This window comes from Dromiciops gliroides, chromosome 1 (assembly GCF_019393635.1).
Source record: "Dromiciops gliroides isolate mDroGli1 chromosome 1, mDroGli1.pri, whole genome shotgun sequence".
Classification (NCBI taxonomy): Eukaryota; Metazoa; Chordata; class Mammalia; order Microbiotheria; family Microbiotheriidae; genus Dromiciops; species Dromiciops gliroides.
In genome coordinates, this window is record NC_057861.1 from 271,699,884 (window position 1) to 271,721,608 (window position 21,725).

The 21,725-nt window shown below is 36.0% G+C and overlaps 1 protein-coding gene across 5 annotated transcripts in view; it reads right to left on the minus strand.

Annotated features, from left to right (window-relative positions):
* LOC122734358 (aspartyl/asparaginyl beta-hydroxylase-like) overlaps positions 1–21,725 on the minus strand; it is a 105,639-nt gene that overhangs the window by 39,035 nt on the left and 44,879 nt on the right. Inside the window, exon 1 of one of the 5 annotated variants that reach the window (XM_043975124.1) lies at positions 1,539–1,723. The exons of 3 other annotated variants lie outside the window; for them this stretch is intronic. In XM_043975124.1, the coding sequence (XP_043831059.1) occupies positions 1,539–1,554 (16 nt within the window). In that variant the 5' untranslated portion in view covers positions 1,555–1,723. Of the gene's footprint in view, positions 1–1,538; positions 1,724–21,725 lie in introns of those variants that run through there. One more of the 5 variants, XM_043975122.1, reaches the window with a different exon arrangement.

Consider the following 21,725-nt stretch of genomic DNA (forward strand, 5'->3'; position numbering starts at 1 on the left):
GAAAAAATAGCCTAGAGTATTATAGCACAGCACAATTAACATCAAGAAAAAATTTATTTATTTTCAGTAATAAGAAAGGGAGATATGAAAAACATTTTAGTAAGAGTTTTATTCAAAATACTTTTTAAAATACTGAGCTATTAAAATGGTAACCTTCTGTTACCTAGAAAATTCACTTGAATAGAATTCTTCATTCCCATTGGTTCCCGGAGAAGTAAAATGTTACCAGAGGACACACTTCAGGAACAGAAATTCTTAACTTGGAGTCCAAGGATCCCCAAGGGATCTATGGATGGGGGGAAAAATGTATACCCTTATTTTCACTAACTTCTAACTGAACTTTAATATTTTCTTTAATTATGAATCTAGGCAACAAAGAGCCTTTACAATGATATATCATCTTTTTAAAACAAAAATTAAATTTAACATGCCTATATTAAATACATTTTTGTTTGGTGTTAATTATTACTGTATCATACTTTTGATTTTTAATACTTTTGATAACTATATTTCAATATAATTGGTTGCCTCTGTAATCCAATGTACTTTGTTTCATGCATCATCATTCTGAGAAGGGATCCTTAGCTTTCACCAGACTGCCAAAGGGGTCCCTGACAAAAAAAAAAAGCTTCCTTCCTGTAGTCAAGTTTATTAGATATGCATTAATACACTTTCACCATTTCTTTAAAGAATTAAAATATTGGTTTAAGAAATGAAGTCTGTATATCATAAGAATCTCTGTTAAAATAAATTATAACACATACATATTTATGTGTAGGACCCAATCAACCAAAAGACCAGTGTTTCAAAAATTTGAAAGACATAAGATGAGGTGAATAAAGTGACTTTTAGGTCAGATCTAGAAAGAATATGAATCCTTTAGGCAACCATGGAAAAAGTTTACTCTATTCAACAAATAAACACCATATTGAAGAACAATATATTAAAATACTGAAGAAAAGCACTTTGTTTTTTTAAATGGGAGGCAACCATTACTTGCAAAGGAAAACAAACAAAACATTTCAGCCCTAAGGGGTAACAAATTTAAGATATACAGGAAGGTGTTAAATCTTAAGCTAAAATCAAACTGTCTAGGTTCATTCTTTGCACATATTGCCTGCCTCAAAAAGTAGGTCAATGTCCATACAGAATCATGCACCCAGTTGGAAGGCACTTTAGAAATCAACCTTCTAAATGTACAAGTCTGACAAAGAAAAATTTTGTGTATATTTTGTTAATTCCAACTTCCTGATTTTTACCAAAAAAAATGACTTAAGTAATACATTCAAATAAAATCTAGTGAAGTATGTCCCTATACATAAAAATATAACCAAGACAGAGATCTTTCCATTATTTCAAATACTACTAGAAATTAATATCTCTGTAAGTTTAAAACAGAAAATGCTGAACACTCACTCACACTCCTTCCAAAGTACTTAACTTGCTTTCACAAAGTAAAATTGAAAACGAAGCAAACATAATCAGCCAAACACAAAATACATAAGTTTATCTTTTCCATTAAGAAAATAATTATATACCTTTATCCTCATTCATGCTGCTAATGTCCTCAGAAAATATTTATCATATATTTTCGATTGCTCCAGCTTTATAGGAGTGCTCAAACTTACAGCTAGCTCAGCTAGAACCCGAAATTGGACCTGACTACAAACTCTCCTCATGAGTTATTTTTAGTCATTTCTTCATAAGCCAAATGCTACTAATCACTCACTGTGAAATCCAGTACCAACAATCAGACAGCTCTCCTCCTCCTAATAGGATATCCTTCTTGGTTGCTCTTTCCTTCCAATTTAGTCCCCAAGCATCAAGCATTCCGGAGAAATAAAACAGAACAAATTGTCCTGCAATCTCTTTCTTTTTCAAAAACACACTTCGATGCCCTGATTCTAAACACTAGGTCATTGTTAACCAAACATAGACTAGGATGAAGTATTGCTGTGAAACTTGGCTCTTGACCAGGAAACTCTGAGAGTTGGCCCTCCAAAAACTATTTCAGTATCTAATTTAGAAGATCATTATTAGCCTTGCTACACTTGTACAATAGTAGGAAGAAATGAATTAAGAGTTGCAGAACACTATTCTAGAATGTTTTAGGGAGTGAAAGGTAAGGAAAACTTCTACATGATCTCTCTTGCTACAAACATGTGTACGTGTGTGTGTGTGTGTGTGTGTGTGTGTATAAAATTAATAATCCAGTATGAGTCCAGTGAAAGACTTTTGTATGAGAACCAGCCTAGCTAACTTTAGAGAGGCACATCATCAAAAAGTTGGCCACCAGCTGATGAATATTTTTGGTAACAGCATCTTGTGAAGCTATCTATTAAAGTGGAGTAGGGTAGTCATTTGTATTAGTGAAGAAAGTATCCAGACCAATAAGTCACAAATCATAGTTGCAACCATCTAAAGCAGGGATTAACCTTTGAAAAGTGGCATGCCAAGTCTCCTTTTATTAAAAGTAACTTATTGTTTCACATGTGTACAATCGATTCATTTAGCCTACAACTGACTTTTAGTCACAGTACTTTTAATTTCAGAGATAAGTCTTCTGTGGGCATCAAGGTGAATCTTAAACAAAGCAAGTCAAATACAAACTCAAAATGGTCAAGAGTTTCCTTGATAATCTCCCACCTTTCCTTATCAGTCCTCCTAATGTACTCCTTCCCCTAAATCTGAAAATTCCAACTAAAATATTAACTAATAATTAAAGTATATGTTGATAATAGCTTATGGTATGAATCTCATTCAACTAACCTTTGCTTGATTATTCCACAAATTAGTCAACGAGCATTTATTAGACACTTGTTTGGTCTCTAATTAGGGCAGTATGCTAGGTACTGTGAATACAAATTTTGAAACAATTCCAATTCTCAAGTAACTTACACTCTATCACAAAGATAAAATGTACAAAAGTAAGAATACAAAGAATAAATATGCAGAGAACGAATACAAAATAAATACAAGTAGTTAGTGAGGGAAGACACTTGGGCAGTTAGAGGAGCAAAGAAAGTCTTCATGTAAAAAGATGGTGTTTGACCTGTGACTTCAAGAGAGGGATTCTATGAAACAAAAGTTAGGAAAGATTGCATCACTTCAGGCACGGAGGACAGCCAGCCAGTACAAAGACATGAATGTGGAGATGGGCTGCCATTTGTGAGAAACAGAAATGAAATCAGTTTGGCTAGATCATAGACTACAGAACATTATCATTGTCATTGTAGTTGTTGGTCCTTCATTCCTGAAGAAAACCATGACATCTGATGTCATGACTTGCACTGAGTTGGATTTAGGTGAGGGTAAGGAAGGGCTGTGCAAGGTCACGAACCTCACTCTCTCCTCCAGAGACATCTGGATCCAGTGGCAAAATATCTATTAGGATGACTGGAGATGGTCCCACATGTTTAAAATAATTGGGATTAAGTGACATGCCCAGGGTCACACATCCAGTAAGTGTCTGAGATCAAACTTGAACTCAGATCCTCCCAACTTCAGGGTCAGGGCTCTATCCACTGTGCCACCTAGCTTCCCCTATAGAACAATGTACAATGTACAATGAGGCTGGAAAGGTACAGTAGGACAGGCTGTGAAGTTCTTTAAAAACAAAGCAGAAAAACTTTGTATTTTATCTTCAGGATAAAAAGTAGCCTGAACTTTTGTTTTGTTTGTTTGGTTTTGGGGGGGAGGGAGTAGTCAGTGACATGGTCAAATCTGCAATTAAGGAAATTGCATCAGCATTAAGGAAGAATGGGAGTGCAAAGCCACTTGAGGAAAGTAAACCACTTAGGAAGCTGATGAAAGATGGTATCAGATTCGAAAAAATGTTTTAAAGGTAGAAACAAGGAAGCGACTCTATAAGTAGGGTAAGGGAAAATGAGGATTTGAGGATAAAGCCAAAGTTACAAACGTGGGAGCCTGAAAAGATGGTGGTACCTTGAACAGAAATGTAGAATTGTGAGATGTTTCTAGAGCATTCATGAAGATCTGAGCTGGAGCTCAATCACTCTCTCTCTCTCTATTTCTCTCTCTCTCTCTCTCTCTCTCTCTCTGTCCACCCTCCACCTGCCCCACCACAAATGACTTCCACATCTGTAAATCCAGCTCTGGTTTCCTGAACTATAGCCCAAATGCCTAATGGACATTTAAAACAAGATTCCCTGCAAGCACTTCAGACCCCATCAAAAAACACTTCTGGCCAGAGTACCCCATTTCTGTCAAGAGCACCACCTTAGGGGCAGCTAGATGGCGCAGTGGATAGAGCACCGGCCCTGGATTCAGGAGTACATGAGTTCAAATCCGGCCTCAGACACTTAACACTTACTAGCTGTGTGACCCTGGCCAAGTCACTTAACCCCAATTGCCTTACTAAAAAAGAAAACAAAACAAAACAAAAAGAACATCACCTTTCTTTCAGTCACCCAGGTTTGAACCTCCAAGTATTCCTTGACTCCCAATTCTCATCCAATGTATTCAATCAGTTGCCAAGTACTGACAATTCTAACTCCACAACATCTCATACATTCATCTCACTCTCTCACTCATCAACTGAATACACTAATTCAGGCTTTATGACCTTATCTCTGGCCTACTACAACAGTCTCCTAATTAGTCTCCCTGTCCCAAGTCTCTTCTCTCTAACACATCCTCTATACAGCTGTGGCGCTTGCTTCTAGTCTCTACATCTATCCATTGAAAATGCTCAGTCATATGTCTTATGACCTAAGTTACCAAAAGGTATTTTTTTTTAAAAAGACTGTAATATGGGTTTAAGAAGCTGAGGAGATAAGTACCAAAGAATAGTTCAAAAAGCAAAGGTGAAAATCTCAATCATTAGAGGGATTTTGTGGTGACCTGCATTGAGTGTGATTATTATATTTCTGTTATAGCCATGTCCAGTATCTATGATACAAATATAGGCTAGTCTCCCTCCTAAATTAGACAATAAAGGAACTGACGGAACCACATATGAATTTGTCAGGGACAATAAATGATATAGCATCATAGAATTATAGACGTAAAGCTGACAGGAACCTCAGAGGTCAGTCTAACCCATTCATTTTGCAGACAAGGAGATTGAGGCCCAGGGAGATTAAGTGAATTGCCCAAAGTCACAAACATAGTAAACATAGTAAACATGAGAGATGAGATTTGACACCAGAGTCAGTGCCCTCTTCACTGTACCAAAATTAAAGTAGGGCTTCAATGGGGAAAAAAGACCTGAGGTAGAAGAGAGAAGAGACTTGTCCTGTATCAGGAGGTTGGAATGCATAAGAAATGTTGTACATAGGAAGAAGGGGAAGAATAGGATAACTGTACACTTGAAGCTAAAAATAAAATTAAGATTCTTCTTAGAGAAGAGGGAGCTGGATAGTTTGAGAAGGAAGCACTTGAAGCAAAGGTAAAGTGGAACCATAAAAGCTGTTGGTTGAGCCTTCATCCAGTAAGAGAGGAGAGAAAGAATAGTAGTAGTTAGTGGACTCAGAAGCTTTGAGTTGACCTGATAACAAAAACAGAGGTCCACTGTCTTTGAAAGGCGTATATACAAGATATAACAAAGAACCTCCCAAGACCTATGGAATGGCACAAATATGTTGCCCAAAAAGAAACGTACAAATTAATGCCAAAGATGAGAAAATCTTAGGCAAGAAAGTAAAGACTAGAAGGGTACAAGGTAGTATCTTCCTCACTGAAAGTAATAAATGTAAGTAATAAATGAGAAGAAAAATAAATAATTTGGGGAGTAAAGAGTCAGTTAAGAAGATGGTCTCAGAGAAATGGATTTGGATTTCTAAAAACACAGCTTAAAAAACAGGGATGGGGCAGCTAGATGGCGCAGTGGATAGAGCACCGGCCCTGGAGTCAGGAGTACCTGAGTTCAAATCTGGCCTCAGACACTTAACACTTACTAGCTGTGTGGCCCTGGGCAAGTCACTTAACCCCAACTGCCTCACTTAAAAAAAAAAATAAATTAAAAAAAAAAAAAAACAGGGATGAAGTATATTTAATCAAACACTAGTAAAAAATGTACTTCCCTAACATTTGGCAAATCCAATCAAAAAAACTTTAAAAATCTTAAAAAAAAAAAAAAAGGAGAGGATGGAAAAAACTTCCTATGTATATGTAATAATCTCAGGCTCATATAAAAAATAGCTAAGCGGGGGAGGGGGGTGGCAGTTTAAAAACCCAGCTCACAGGAGAAAAAATTCAAGCAATGAACCAGTAGTAAAAACCATAGCCAAAAAATACAACCCTCCATTAACAAATTTTAAAAGTCCAGAAGAAAAGCAAGAGGAGCTAGTGGACACAATACATTTGAGTGAATATTAATAGAGAAAAACAGAGGTGATTCCATTATCTGAGTATATCAGACAACCTCCTTAGAAAAAGAAAACAGGCATTCAAGAAATAAATTGCTAGTTTGGCACAGAGACATGCTATAGCTGTGATAAGAATCTTCAGTTATTATGATGCACTTCTCTCAAAAAAGGAGTAGTTGGAGCTGAAGACACAAAAACTAATAGTACTTACCTTCGCCTGCCATGAGGATGATTTCATCTATCAAAAGGTGGAATAAACAAGGGCAAATGCTATTCTATAGCTAATGCTTAATATAAGGGAAGGACTGTTAGCTGGAATATAAATAATAATATAAATATTTATGATACAGCAGAGGAAAGCCATAGTCTGACTTACACCTTACATTTTGGAAAGGCAAACTTCAAAAGGGACAGAGGAAAGATAGTATGAACTAAAATTCTACAGAAGTCAGTAAAAAGATGGGAAAGTTTGAAGAATGAAATTCTGAGGACACAAAAGGAAAGAATTTCAGTGGAGAAATAGGAATTTTCTGAAGAGAGGAAAGAAAAGTCTGCAAAACTATAGGCTACCAGGCTTGACTTTGATTCCTGAGAAAATTTTAAAACAAATATTTAAAGACATAGCTGACTAACTAGAAAGGGGAGGAGTTATTCCAAAGAACCAGTCACATCTGTTGGCTTAACCAACTTGTTGATTTATTTGGGGGAAAGGAGGAACTAAACTTGTTTGTTAAACAGGAGGGCATCTACTAGAGGTGGGAGAGTAGAAGGGGGTTAATGGGTAATGGTAGATATAACAAAAAAAACATTAAACATTTTATAAATGCACAGAAGGGGGGAAAGAGCAAAAGACGATAAATAGCAGGGGTTTTTTCCATCTTGTTAAAAAAATGTAACATACATAAACATTAAACAACAAACTTTTGTACCCAAAGTTTACAATCTTACACAGGCCTCTTCTTGTTCTTTGAATATTTAAATGTTTGTCAATGATCATTACAATCAAAATAAAAATTATAAATAATAGGTAATATCAGACTAATTTTAGTTCATTTTTTTCATAATGTTACCAAAATGGTATTTGAAAAGAATGTTACTGGTAGAGTTTAACTAAATTTTATCAAAGTGTTTGACAAAGCAACATTCTGATAGAGAAGATGAGAGATGTGAACAAGAAAAAGTATATAGTTAGATGATTTGACAGGTCTCCAATAAAGTGCTTCAGGAATCTGCATGACCCTGTGCTATTTATCCCACTGACCTACATAAAGGCAAATATACCCACCAAATTTGCATATCACACAAAATTGGTATGAGCAGCTAACATGCCAAATAGGATGCAAAATTTTTGACAGCTGAAAGCACATGAGGAAATGCAATGAGGCTTAAATATAAAGAATTACACTTGAGTTTAAAAAATCAACTTCATACACACAGAATGGAGGAAGAATAATTAGTTAATAGCTTGCCTAAAAAAATACCTAACAAAAAGGGAAAGAATTTAATCTTAGTGGACTTCAAACAAAATATTAGTCTGATACAGCAGCCTCCCCCTCCTCCTCCTCCTCCTCATCATGGATTGCATTAAGACAATTGTGGCTTCCAGGAATGATAAGTACCTCTACTCTGCCTTGGTCAAGCTACATCTAGGGTCCTGAATTCAGTTCTAGGTCCTACAGTTTAGGAAACACATTGGAAAACTGGGAGGAGGGAAGCAAACAGTGAAAGGCCTAGATCTATGACATGAACATCCGCTGAGGAATTGAGAATATTAGGCCTGGAGAAAAGACTCAAAGGGGAACAGGACAACTGTCTTCAAGTTTTGGAAAGGTTGTTCTACAGACTTGGTCTGTTTGGTCCCAAAGGCATAATAGGTAGAAGTTGAAAAGATGCAAATTTAGGCTTGATTATGGAAATTTTCCTATATCAACTCTACTTACAATTGGAACCATACAAGAATGAAATAGACTATTTCAAAATATAATGGATTACCTACATTGGACTGCAATCAGAGGATAGGTGACCCCTTGTAAGGTATGTGGAGTAGTAGGGATTCTTTTTCAGGTACTAGACTAGATGGCTATTTAAGTCCCTTCCAAAGCTAAAAATCTTTGGAATTAATGAAGGCAACCCCTTAGCTGAAATGTACTCCCTCTTGTCTACATTTATGAATTCCTATCTTCCTTTAAAGTTATGTTTATGTTTCTGCCACTTCTTTTCTGAATCCAGATACTAATCCCCACCCCCGCAGAGTTTTTAGCACTCTCTCCCTCAACCATTTCCAGAACCTTTTCTCTTACCTCTCCCCTACCCCAGCCAATTCCTAAATTATAATTATCTGAATATATCTTATATTCCCTTAATAGAATTTGTGTTCCTTGATTGAAAAGGTCTCTCATATCTGCAATGCTAGCACAGTACTTCCCATATTCTAAGTGCTTAATGTTTGTTTCATTCACATAACATTTGTGATCAGTTAACAAGATGTAATGTACTATTTTTGTTAAGTATAGAAAAAGAAAGAAGGATAAATAAGATATACTTTGGGCTAGCACAGCAATTACACAAACAAAACACATGACGAACTTACAAGTGAGGCCAAGCTGAGGTATGGTTGAGGAGCACTTTAAAAATCAAACAATTTAAATTTACTCTAGAGTCAATAAGGAGCCACTGGAGTTTACTGAGCAGGTAAAACAGAGTCAAAATTGCACTTAAGAAAATAGCTTTGGGGCAGCTAGATGGCCCAGTGGTTAAAGCACCGGCCCTGGACTCAGGAGAACCTGAGTTCAAATCCGGCCTCAGACACTTGACACTTACTAGCTGTGTGACCATGGGCAAGTCACTTAACCCCCATTGCCTAAAAAAAAAAAAAAAAAAAAGAAAAAGAAAATAGCTTTACAATTGGGGCAGGGAGACTTATAGAATATTTATCAGGGGCCTTGCCACAGAGGATAGTCTTTTTTTTCTCTTAACTAAAAAGAAAGGAAGCTGTCCCTGAGACTCATTTGGTCCAAGTAAAGGTTCTAGATGGTACATGGTTTCCCATCACTTGAGAGCATAAAGAAACCAACCAAACAAGCAGTCAGTAGATTTCAAATTTAGGGATGTCCCACTAGCATGCAAGTCACTACACTCTGCTGACCAGAGATGAGGGGGACAGTTGCTATCCAAACCAATTTTGTATCATTGTAGCCTTGCTGACTAGCTTTTCCATGCTACAGCTAATAATATAGAAAATAATAATGAACATATAAAAATAACTCATCAGAAACCAATTAGGTTGTTGTTTGGTATTGTTTAATCATTTCAGTTGTGTCCAACTCTTTATGACCCTGTCTGGGGTTTTCTTGGTGAAAAAAATATATACTAGAGTAGTTTGCCATTTCCTTCTCCAGATCATTTTTATAGATCAGGCCAGTGGAAAAAGTATGGGAAAGAGGTAATTTTATTGGGGTAGTTAGGTGGTGCAATGGATAGAGTGCTGGGCCTGAAGTTAGGAAGACTCATCTTCCTGATTTTAAATCTGGCCTCAAACCCTTACTAACTTACCATGCAACTAGGCTGTATGACCCTTGACAAGAACATTAACCTTGTTTGCCTCAGTTTCCTCATCTGTAAAATGAGATGGAGAAAGAACTGGCAAACTACTCCAGTACCTCTGCCAAGAAAACCCCAAATAGTAGGACACAACTGAAAAACAACTGAACAACAATTAGGATGGCTGCTATTCAATTCATGAGAAGTGGGCAAGAGACGTTGTGGAATGAGGAGAGATATGACAATTAACTGGATATGTAGGAAGTAGGAGAGGGAAAATTTGAAGATGACTCGAAGGTTGTGAATCTAGATAAGTGAAAGTATTATGGTGCCTTCAACAGAAATAGGAAGGTTTAGTAGGAGTAGGTTACATCTATATAGAGACAGAGACAGAGAGATTCAGAGACAGATTCAGAGACAGAAAGAGTTTGAGATGTCTATGGAATGGCCAATTTAAAATGTTCCAACAGGATGTTTATAATGTGAGACAAATGCTCAGGAAAGGCACTTCACATGAATGCAAATATTATGAAGGTAAGGATAAAATCTTAGGCATCTTTGTAATCCATTATTACTCAAGGGTAGAGTAGAGACTCTAGACCTCTCCCATGACTCACTGTGGCAGGCTGGTGGCCTAATTGTCCAGAAAAGGAGCAAAAAATCATATGTACTACCAAAGCAGAAAAGAATCAAATGCAGGTAAAGTGAATAAATGTGTTATGGATATACAAGGACCATCTTAACTGAGGTGAAAAAGAATGATCACCAGAAGACCAGAAACTAGTAGATTAACTATATATTGTAATGCTGAACTAAATTTTAAAATTACTCCTCTTATCTAGTGTAATGGTCTGTATACCTTAGGCATTTAACAAACGTGTTGTCTTGAAATGGTGAATAGGTTTTTATGAACTAGAAATCTAACTACCATGTATTACTTTGTTTCTGAGAGTCACTTTCAAAGAAGTGATCAGCTTGCGCTAGGGAGTTAGGGAAAAAACGTATTTTACTTGGATTTATATTTAACAAAATTAGAACTGACCTTGCAAGATTACTGCGGCTTTTAATTTATTTTTAAATGTGACTCAAGGATTTGCTAAACTAAACTTCCCTTTGTTGGCACTAGGATTAGTGAATGATTTGCAGAACTTCTCTTCCTCTTTTTCAGTTTTTGACTTCAGCCACTTTGGTTACACTTCACTCTTGTTCATTTTTCTATCCATAAGATCTTTTTAGAATCCAAGACCAATTGAGAATTCAGAACAAGACTAATAATAGACTTTGAGCAGGAAGAATGTCAGAGGAACCCCTCATTTTATAAGTTAAAAAATCTGAATCCCAAAGTTACTACTTATATGCCCAAGGTCATATAGGAAACAAGCAGAGTCAGTATATGAACTGAAATATGATGCACAATCTAACTTCTTATACTATACTATGTTGCCTATTGGGCATCAGACCAGTTCCTTCCTTGTTAACAATAAAGTCTACCCATAAAAAAGAACTTAAGTGACTTGCCCAGGATCATACAGCTTGTAAGTTTCTGAAGCTAGATTTGAACTCAGAAAGATGAATCTTCCTGATACTAAACCCACTGCTCTATGCAATGTGCCACCCAGCTGACTCTTTTATTAATTGCTTGTTTTTTGGTTTTTTTGGTTTTTTTGGTTTTTTAGTGTAACGATTGGAATAACGCCACCTGCTGGATACTTACTGTAGAAGAGTTCTGCCCATGAAGGGAAGGTCTTTGAGGGCAAGACCAGGAGTCAGGAAGTGACGCGGGCTAGTGGGAGGAGGAAGGAAGAGACTGGCGCTCAGTCTCGCGCTCTTTTCCTCTGGACTCTGGTGGAGAAGGGAGCTAGAAATGTGCTCTCCCTTTAATAGATAGAAATCTAGGCCTTTTTCTCTCTCTTTACCAAATTCTTATTCTCCTTAATAAATGCTTAAAAGTCTAACTCTTGCTAAAGCTTATAATTTATTGGCGACCACTCATTAGATATTTTAGACAGTTTAGCTAGAATTTTAGCCCTTAACAGATGGCTGACCACGAAGAGGAAAGCTGAACCTCACTTCTGATCTTTCGGTTGGGTAAGAAATTTCCCCTACCCTAACCCTTTAAATCTTGAGTACTGCTGAACTGCCTGGTGTTTTCCCTTTAAATTTTTTCAAATGGACCTTTCAAACTCCCTAATTACCCTATTTTTGAGTTTAGTCTGTTTAACCAGACAAATGGGAGATAAGATCATGTTAATGCTTTGTTTTTGTGGATTTTCTATTTTTCTTTTTATTTTTGTTAAAAGAGCCAGCAACATACTCACACAAGGAAATATCTCTCCCTCTCCCAACCATGCTTTTTCAGAGAAACCTGAAGAGATTCCTGCAGCTTTTCCCAGTTCCAACACTAATTGTTGCTCTAATTTTGCATGCCTGGAGGCAATGACCCACCCTCTAGAAGCTTTTAATCCCCTAGCACCTGGAGGCAAAGTGGGGGAAGAGGAATCCAGGCCTGAGTTCAAAATCAAGTCTGATTCAAATTGTGCTGGTCCCTCCCCTCCTCTCCAGACCCCACCCTCTACTCCCCCCATGGCCAAGCCCATTGCTTCCCCTGCCCGGGAAGTCCAAAGATCTAATGCACATGCTCAACTTTCTCTAACTACATTTGCAGCTTCAGGCTCAGCCCTTCCCCAGCCTGGCTGTGCTTCTGAGACAACCTTAGAAAACCCTTTAAATTCCAGATATGCTCGTTTTGTTCATAATTTTGCTAACCTGCTTTTGTCTTTAATTAGTAATCTTATAAAGCATTTGTATGGTGAAAAGACTGACAGACAATATAGAGGGGTTAAAGAAGAAAAACTTAAGCTGAATAAGAATGACAAATCATCACCATAGTTCAAGACTCTGCTTCTTTTGCCATGGAAGTATATATATTTTACAGAAATGTAGAAGTAAACAGCAAGGTATTGATATGAGTATTGGGGATTTTAGATATCGGAATCAAAAGTGTTCTGAATTCATTCAGAGTGATAGTATCAGTTCAGAGGTTACATAGGATTTCTATGCTATTACATATACATTTTGAAATTAATGGTATGGGTTTATTTTCATAGAGATTTTCAGGCTTTTGAGATTGTGTCTTATACTTAGTTTGTAAAACAAGGAGAATATTTGTAAAAGCTTTTTATAGTCATGTGATCAAGTTTATATTTTATAACACTCTTATTAATATTAAGTTCATATTCATTTAGATTTCCCTAGTTTGAATTTCATTGTCTTATTATTCCACGTGTATTTTCTTCTATTCATTCATCTATCTAATTTTGAAACATGGTTTTGATTTCATAATACAATGTTAATTCTAGGAGTATTGTGCTCCCATATTCTGAGGAGTTTGTTTTTGTTATTTTTTCTCAACTGATTATTTGATCAAACTCTTTAAAGCATTTCCCTGGCAAATTGTTTGCCATGGCAAGTGTAAATTGATTCTAGAAGTATTATTTTTGATAAGCATATTCCAAAAAAAAAAAAAAAAAGAGGGGAACATTTGTAAAAGTTTTCTTTTTTCAAAAAAAAAAAGTTTTCTTTGAGATTCTGTTGTGCTTTAACTTGTATTTAAATATGTTCAGATTTTTCAAAAAAGTAATTGTATACTAAGTTAAAAAAGGGGTATTATTTGAAATTGTTGCATAATTATATATTGTGTTCTGAGTCAAGATGTATTCACATTTTTTGCAATCATTTATTATCCTCAATTTTTAAATCCATATGAGACTTGGATTATGGGAACTTATCATTTAAGACATTAATTGCCTTTATTCTGAGTTATCAGATGCCAGTTGGCCAAGATGCCATCCAATCACAAGAGGAATACATGCAAGAGCAGACACTGAACTGTCACATGAGGGGAGAAATGCATGAAGTCAAGGTATGGCCAAGGGAACAGCTTTTGACTAATGTTGAGGTTGGATTCTCTTGGTTTAATATTTTATTTTATTTTTCCCCACAATATTGTACAGATGGCTGGAAGTATTCATCCTACCCATCTCACTCCTACACCTGGCTTCTATGCTCCCTCCTATATGCCTGATGCCATGGACATCTCAATCCCATGCATCTGATTAAGTCTGACTCAGTTTCCTCCAATATGTTCGGTGGCATGGACATATATTCCATCCACCTATTTTAAGCCTGGCATACTGCATGGACAGTACATATTGCTCAAGTGTGGGAATGCTCATATCCCATCATTTCTCTGTTCTTTTATGGTAACCCCCATAATTATCTCAGGTGTCATGATAAATAACAGTGTTGAATTTGGCCTTGACACCTGTTACCAATTATATTAGATTTTCTAATTTCTCATAATGGCATGAGGATAATTAGGCAGATGATGCAAAAAGTGATGAAACAAAGATAAAAATTATTTTTAAAAATTAATATCGCAGCAATTGTCTTCTCAATTACTCTCCATAAGGGGGGACTATAATAATAATGTAATTTTAAAGAATGGTTCAATTTTTGTTTTATTGTATGTTTCACGTGTTAACAACTAAGATTCTGTATTCCCTTAGACATGTTTTTGAGAACTTTCATTGTTTGATTTGATTATTGACAAAGCTATTTTAAAGTTGTATTAAGCTCAATTTTGTAGGAAATTTCCTGGCTGATTACCAGTATCCACACATCAACCCCTGAAAAGACTTCCATTCCACGACTACACCTAGAGGACATCTGAGAAAAGACTTTCAGAGACTTTAAATGAACAGTTTTGATTTGTTGTTTTTTTTTCTCTTTCTGTTATAATATACACCATCTGTAACATGTATTCTCTGCAGAGGCCCTCCCTTTGCAAGACTAATGTCAAAGCGTCGGTTCATGAGGACAAAAAAAAAAAATCGCCCCTCTGGACAAAACTTTCCTCTCTTCCTTTTCTATATTGTTGTTCACATATTATTAGTTAGCAATAGTTATTATATTCTTTTTACTGTTCCGTCAAGGAAACATTTTGTTTCTTGAGGAACAACAGGGGGGACTGTAACGATTGGAATAACGCCACCTGCTGGATACTTACTGTAGAAGAGTTCTGCCCATGAAGGGAAGGTCTTTGAGGGCAAGACCAGGAGTCAGGAAGTGACGCGGGCTAGTGGGAGGAGGAAGGAAGAGACTGGCGCTCAGTCTCGCGCTCTTTTCCTCTGGACTCTGGTGGAGAAGGGAGCTAGAAATGTGCTCTCCCTTTAATAGATAGAAATCTAGGCCTTTTTCTCTCTCTTTACCAAATTCTTATTCTCCTTAATAAATGCTTAAAAGTCTAACTCTTGCTAAAGCTTATAATTTATTGGTGACCACTCATTAGATATTTTAGACAGTTTAGCTAGAATTTTAGCCCTTAACATTAGTGAGGCAATTGGGATTAAGTGACTTGCCCAGGGTCACACAGCTAGTAAGTGTTAAGTGTCTAAGACCAGATTTGAACTCAGGTACTCCTGAATCCAGGGCCAGTGCTCTATCCACTGCGCCACCTAACTGCCCATATTGCTTGTTTTTAAAAACATTAACTTCTCATAATTTTTTTCTAATCTGAACTTCACATTATCTAGAAATGTTCTAATCAGAACAGAAGTGTGGACAATTTTGTGGATAATTATGGGCTCAAACTTTTTTTTTAAACACAACTATCAGCTCTAGTTATCTTTTTAAAAATCTTCATATAGATAAAGGTTCTGGGAATGTATGGACAAAAATCAAACTGGATGACGAGACATGAATGAAATTATGGATCAAAAGGATGTCAACTGGGGCAGCTAGGTGGCGCAGTGGATAGAGCACCGGCCCTGGAGTCAGGAGTACCTGAGTTCAAATCCGGCCTCAGACACATAACACTAGCTGTGTGACTCTGGGCAAGTCACTTAACCCCAATTGCCTCACTTAAAAAAAAAAAAAAGAAAAGAAAAGGATGTCAACTATGGTCAAGTGTCTAAGTAGGATTGGAATGAAACTTTTTTCTTTTGCTGACGACTCAAGGTAAGATGTTGAGGTTGTACTTGCTGATTATTAATAAAATAATAATTATGCTGATAGTCAATATCTGTCATCATTCCTGGTTTATATGTTATGGTTATAGCATAACAATAAGAGTGGTCATCAAAGTGACTAGAAAGATGATGGCTCCTCAAGAGAAATAAGGAAGATAGCTGGATTTTAGGGGGAAAGTAGCATGTTAAATAGTGGGCATGTTGAGTTTGATTTGCCTACACAAATAAATGTAATATTGTTTAGGAAGGTAAAACACTATAAGTTGTAAGGGAAATGAAGAAAATCACTGAATAGGAATGTGGTACTAGAGAAAAAGAAGAGAAAAATACGAGGAAATTTAAAGAATAAAAACAGAAAAAATATGAAGAATGTTCCAAATAAAAGAACATTTAAAGAGGGCAGCTAGAAGGCGCAGTGGATAGAGCACTGGCCCTGGAGTCAGGAGGACCTGAGTTCAAATCCGACCTCAGACACTTAACATTTACTAGCTGTGTGACCCTGGACAAGTCACTTAACCCCAATTGCCTCACTAAAAAAAAAAAAGAACATTTAAAGAAGAAAAACAAAAAAGAAATTATCATAAGCAACTTTCTACAGAAAAAGTTCAACAGAGAGACTGAGAAAATGAACGAAGAAAAGTTCCTATGGAGAAATAGATGGAATTAAAGAGTTCCTGGAGAAATCTCAAGAAGAAAATAATTCAACAAACATTTATATGCATATGCACATATCATCTCTAGATATAGTGATATGTGCATATATATCCCATTCGTAGGAGATACATCATATTTTACACACAAACACACATAGCATTTCAAAAGTTTTAGTGAAATGTTAAGCTACCAAAGCTTAAAACAACACTAAAGACTTTAGGACACCTTGTGTGATACCCTAAAAGAGAATGGAATCATCACAAGAAGCCTGAAAGAGGATGGAAGGTCTAATACAATAATTAAAAGAAAAGGTAAAGAATGAAAATGGAAAACAATGAAAAATCTGAAAGGAGAACAGAGTTTAGAGAAAAGCTGGAAAAATTTAGCAAAGTACTAAACACCCTCAAAAACAGAATGGAGACACTTCAAAAACTCATTGATACAAAAAGAGCAAAATCAAAGAATACCCAAATTGGAACTCAAAATCTTTACAAAAGTAATTAACCAGGAGGAGGGCTGAGAGTGAAAATACAGGAAACTGGTGCTTCTCAGAATAACAGAACGAAGCAAAAAGCTTAGATATCATATTTTGGAAAACCATTTTAAAAATTGTTAGAAGATACTAGAAGCAAAGCATAATGCACATCAACATAATCTACAGGAAGCCACCAAAGAACATAAAGGATTATTAGCACATCCAAAAATGTAGTTGCCAAGCTCACAAATCAAAAAGACAAGCAGTGACCAAGACACAAACAGGCAGGAGAGACAGATCACGCACCAAGAGACTGTAATCAGAATTACAAAGGAGAACTGTATCATCCATTGCAGAGAATGGAAAAAGTAGACCATGACACACTGAAACAATAATGAAAATGGCTTATAATGAAGAATAATTTATCTTGCAAAATTGAGCCTAATGTATGAACGAAGGAAGGGATTTTTTCATCTTTTTGGGGAGGAGGGGGCAGGGAATTGAGGGTTAAGTGACTTGCCTAGGGTCAAACAGCTAGTAAGCATCAAGTGTCTGAGGCTAGATTTGAACTCAGGTCCTCCTGGATCCAGGGCCAACACTTTATCCACTGTGCCACCTAACTGCCCCCAAAGGAAGAGATTTTAAACAAAAACTGTGACTTAAAGCATTTTAAAGAAAAACAGGTGGGCAGTGTCCTCAAAATGCAAAGTGAACAAAAGAAATGTAAGTTAAACAAATATGAAGGGTTGCAAAGTCTAGGTTATGACAGTGTTTCCAAACTGAAAGTAGGGATTTCATGGTGAGACCCACTCTAATAGTTCCTTAAAAAAAAAAAAGATATACCAAAGAAAAGTCAAAATGGGTACAAGAATTAGAAATAAAGGGTGATACCATAGGCAAATTAGAAAAGAAGGAATAGTTTACTTGTCAGATCTATGGAAAAGGGAAGAATTTATGGCCAAGGATGACATAGAGAATATTACAAAATGCAGAATGGATCATTTTGATTACATTAAATTAAAAAAGTTTTGCACAAACAAAGCCAAAGCCAACAAGATTAGAAGGAAAGCAGAAAGATGAGAAACAATTTTTATAGACAGTGTTTCTGATAAAGGTCTCATATCTAAAATATATAGAGAACTGAATCAAATATATGAGAATACAAATCATTTCCCAATTAAGAAATGGTCAAAGGCTATGAACACGAAGTTTTCAGGTGACAAAATTAAAGATATATACAATCATTATGAAAAAATGTTCTCAATCACTAGTGATTAGAGAGATACAAATTCAAACTACTCCAAGGTACTACCTCATATCTATCCAATTGGCTAATATAACAACAACAAGAAAAAAAAAAAAGAAAGAAAATGATCAATGTTGGAGAAGATGTGGGAAAATTGGAACACTAAAGCAGTGCTGGTGGAGTTGTGAACTGATCCAACCATTCTAGAGAACAATCTGGAACCATATCCAAAAGGCTATAAAACTGTGCATACACTTTGACCCAGCAATACCACTACTAGGTCTATATCCCAAAGAAATCATAAAAAAGGGAAAAGGACCCACATGTACAAAAATATTTATAGCTGCTCTTTATGTGATGGCAAGGAATTGGAAATTCAGGGGATGCCCATCAAGTGGGGAATGGCTAAACAGCTGTGATGTATGAATGTAATGGAATACTATTGTGCTGTAAGAAATGATAAGCAGATGGATTTCAAAAAAACCTGGAAAGACTTACATAACTTGATGCTGAGTGAAATGAGCAGAAGCAAGAGAACATTGTACACAGTATCAACAACATTTTGTCATGATCAACTGTGATGGACTTGGCTCTTCTCAACAATGTAATGATCCAAGACAATGCCAAAAGACTTATGGTGGAAAATGCTCTCCACATTCAGAAAAAGAATTATGGAGTATGAAATCAGATTGAAGCATACTATTTTCATTTTTGTTGTTGCTTTTTTGTTATTTTTTTTGTTTATTCTTTCTTGTATTTTTTTTCCTTTTGTTCTGACTCTTCTCTTACAACATGACTAACATGGAAATATGTTTAACATGATTGTAATGTATAAGCAAATTGCTTGTTGTCCTCAAGAGAGGAGAGGGAAGTGAGGGTGGGAGAAAAATTTGGAACTCAAAAAATATCTTTACATGTAATTAGAAAAAAATTAAAAAGAGAGAAAAAAGAAGAAAGCAAGGCTTAATTATTAAAAGGAGGGACACTACTTTACAAAGTTGCCCTCATTGCCCTACAAAAAAAAAAGAAAGAACAAAGTTGGGAAGTACAAAAAATGTTTTCAGATTCTTTTTGTTTTGTTGGGTTTTGGGGGTTTTTTTTCGGGGCAATGAGGGTTAAGTGACTTGTCCAGGGTCACACAGCTAGTAAGTGTCAAATGTCTGAGGTCAAATTTGAACTCAGGTCCTTCTGAATCCAGGGCCGGTGCCTTATCCACTGCGCCACCTAGCTTCCCCTTCAGATTCTCTTCAATGTATTGATCAGGTTTTGGGGTTTTTTTTTTAATTTTCCTCTTTTTTTCTTAATAAAATTGCTTTTTTTTTTTTAGAATGGCTCTTGAAGAGGCAGAGTGAGAGAAATTCTGGTAATGTAGAAAAAATTATCAATAAAAATTTATGTGAAAAAAGAAGGAAAAACTGGATAATGGGGGCAGTCACTGTTACTAGTGATAAATCAAGGTGAGGGGAGGTGGGCGAGAAAAGCTAGAAAATACATTCCTTCAAAAAAAAGAGATAGAAAGACACACACATACATACTCAAAATGTAGACATCATAAAACAAATAAGACAGGAACTAGGTATAGATGTGAGAAGTAACAACAAAGAGAAGGCAGAGCTGATGAATTTATTTCCCTTCTGTTTTTCTCTGCTAATGGTTGCTAGACTGGAAAGGAAAGAACCAATATGGCTAATATTGATAAAACTAGATCTTGATAGTCAAAATAAGGAGTTACATAGTAATTTACTCTTGAAGAGTTTAAGTTCCCTGGTCTACATGAACTACATCTTAGCATACTTTAAAGAACTGGTAGGAATGATTGATCTATTTTATCTCTGAAAGCACATGATGAATGGAAGAGGTACTAGACTGGAGAAAGAAAATTACTGTCCCAATTTTCAAAAACAAGGAAGAGAATAGAGTTTACAAATTATAGGCCAGTAAGGACTTACATGAATTGATGCTGACTGAGATTGCTATCCGTCTTGGGAAGGAGAGAGGGAAGAGAGGGTGGGAGAAAAATTTGGAACTAAAAATCCTATGAAAACAAATGTTGAAAACCATCTTTACATATAACTGGAAAATAATAAAAATATTTTTATTAAAACAAAAAGCCAGTGACTGACTTAAAACTGTGGCAATATTTTGTAACATATTAAATGGATACTTAATGAACATCCATAAAAAACAAAAGTGAATATAAAATTAGCATGGCTGACCCTATCATCACCAAGCATGATGGGTCATTCCAGACTAACCTTATTTCATTTTTAAATGTTTATTCATTTACTTTTACAAACATTTTATTATCACTCCCTCCCACTGTCCCAATCCCCCAAAGGATAAAAACAAAACAATAACAAATAAAAACCCTCACAACAGAAAACAAAAAACTCCCACACTGGCCATGTCCAGAAATGTTTGACTCATTCTGGATTTGAAGGCTATTACCTCTGGCAGGAAGAGGGTAATATGATTTATCATTAATCTTCTGGACTCAAGTCTTAAAGTTATATCAATCAGCACTCAAAAGTATCAAAGGTGCTTTTCTCTATGATTGTTGTTATCATTGTGTAAATTGTTCTCCTAATTCTGCTCTCTTCACTCCACATTATATAGCATAGAGATCTTCAGTTCCTCTTAATTGTGCATTATGTTATTTCTTATGGAACAATAATATTCCATTCATTACATGCATGTACCACAAAATGTTCAGCTATTCCCCAAAAGGTAAGCACCCTCTTAGTTTCCAGTCTGAAAATACTATGAAAAGGGCTGTAGATATTTTTGTATTTAAGGGTTCTTTTCCTCTTTATTTCTTTGGGGTATGAACCTAATAGTAGTAGAGTTGGGTTAAAAAGTAAGTGCACTGACAATAAATTAAAAAATGCTTTATTTAAAAAAGAGAGGGAGGGGAGGGAGGGAGAAAAATCTGAAATTGGAAAGCTTGGATGAACAAAATTTGAGAACTATCTTTACATGTAACAGGAAAAATAAATAAATACTTTATTAAAAAGTAAGTGCACTGAGACAGCTAGGTGGTGCAGTGGATATTGCACCGGCCCTGGAGCAGGAGTACCTGAGTTCAAATCTGGCCTCAGACACTTAACACATACTAGCTGTGTGACCCTGGGCAAGTCACTTAACCCCAATTGCCTCACTTAAAAAAAAAAGTAAATGCACTTTAGTAATTTTATGGGCATATTTCAAATTGTCTTCCAGAATGACTGAACCAACAATTTACAGCTCCACCAACAATGTCTTTGTGGGACTGTTTTCCCAAAGACCTTCAACCATTTGTTATTATCTTCTTTTGTCCTCTCTTCCAACCTGATGTGTGTAAAACGGAAGCTGACTTGTTTCAATTTGCACTGCTCTATTAAGTTATTTGGCACATTTTTAAAATATAGTTAGATTTCTTTTCAGACTGGATTTCTTCCTCTGAAAACTACCTA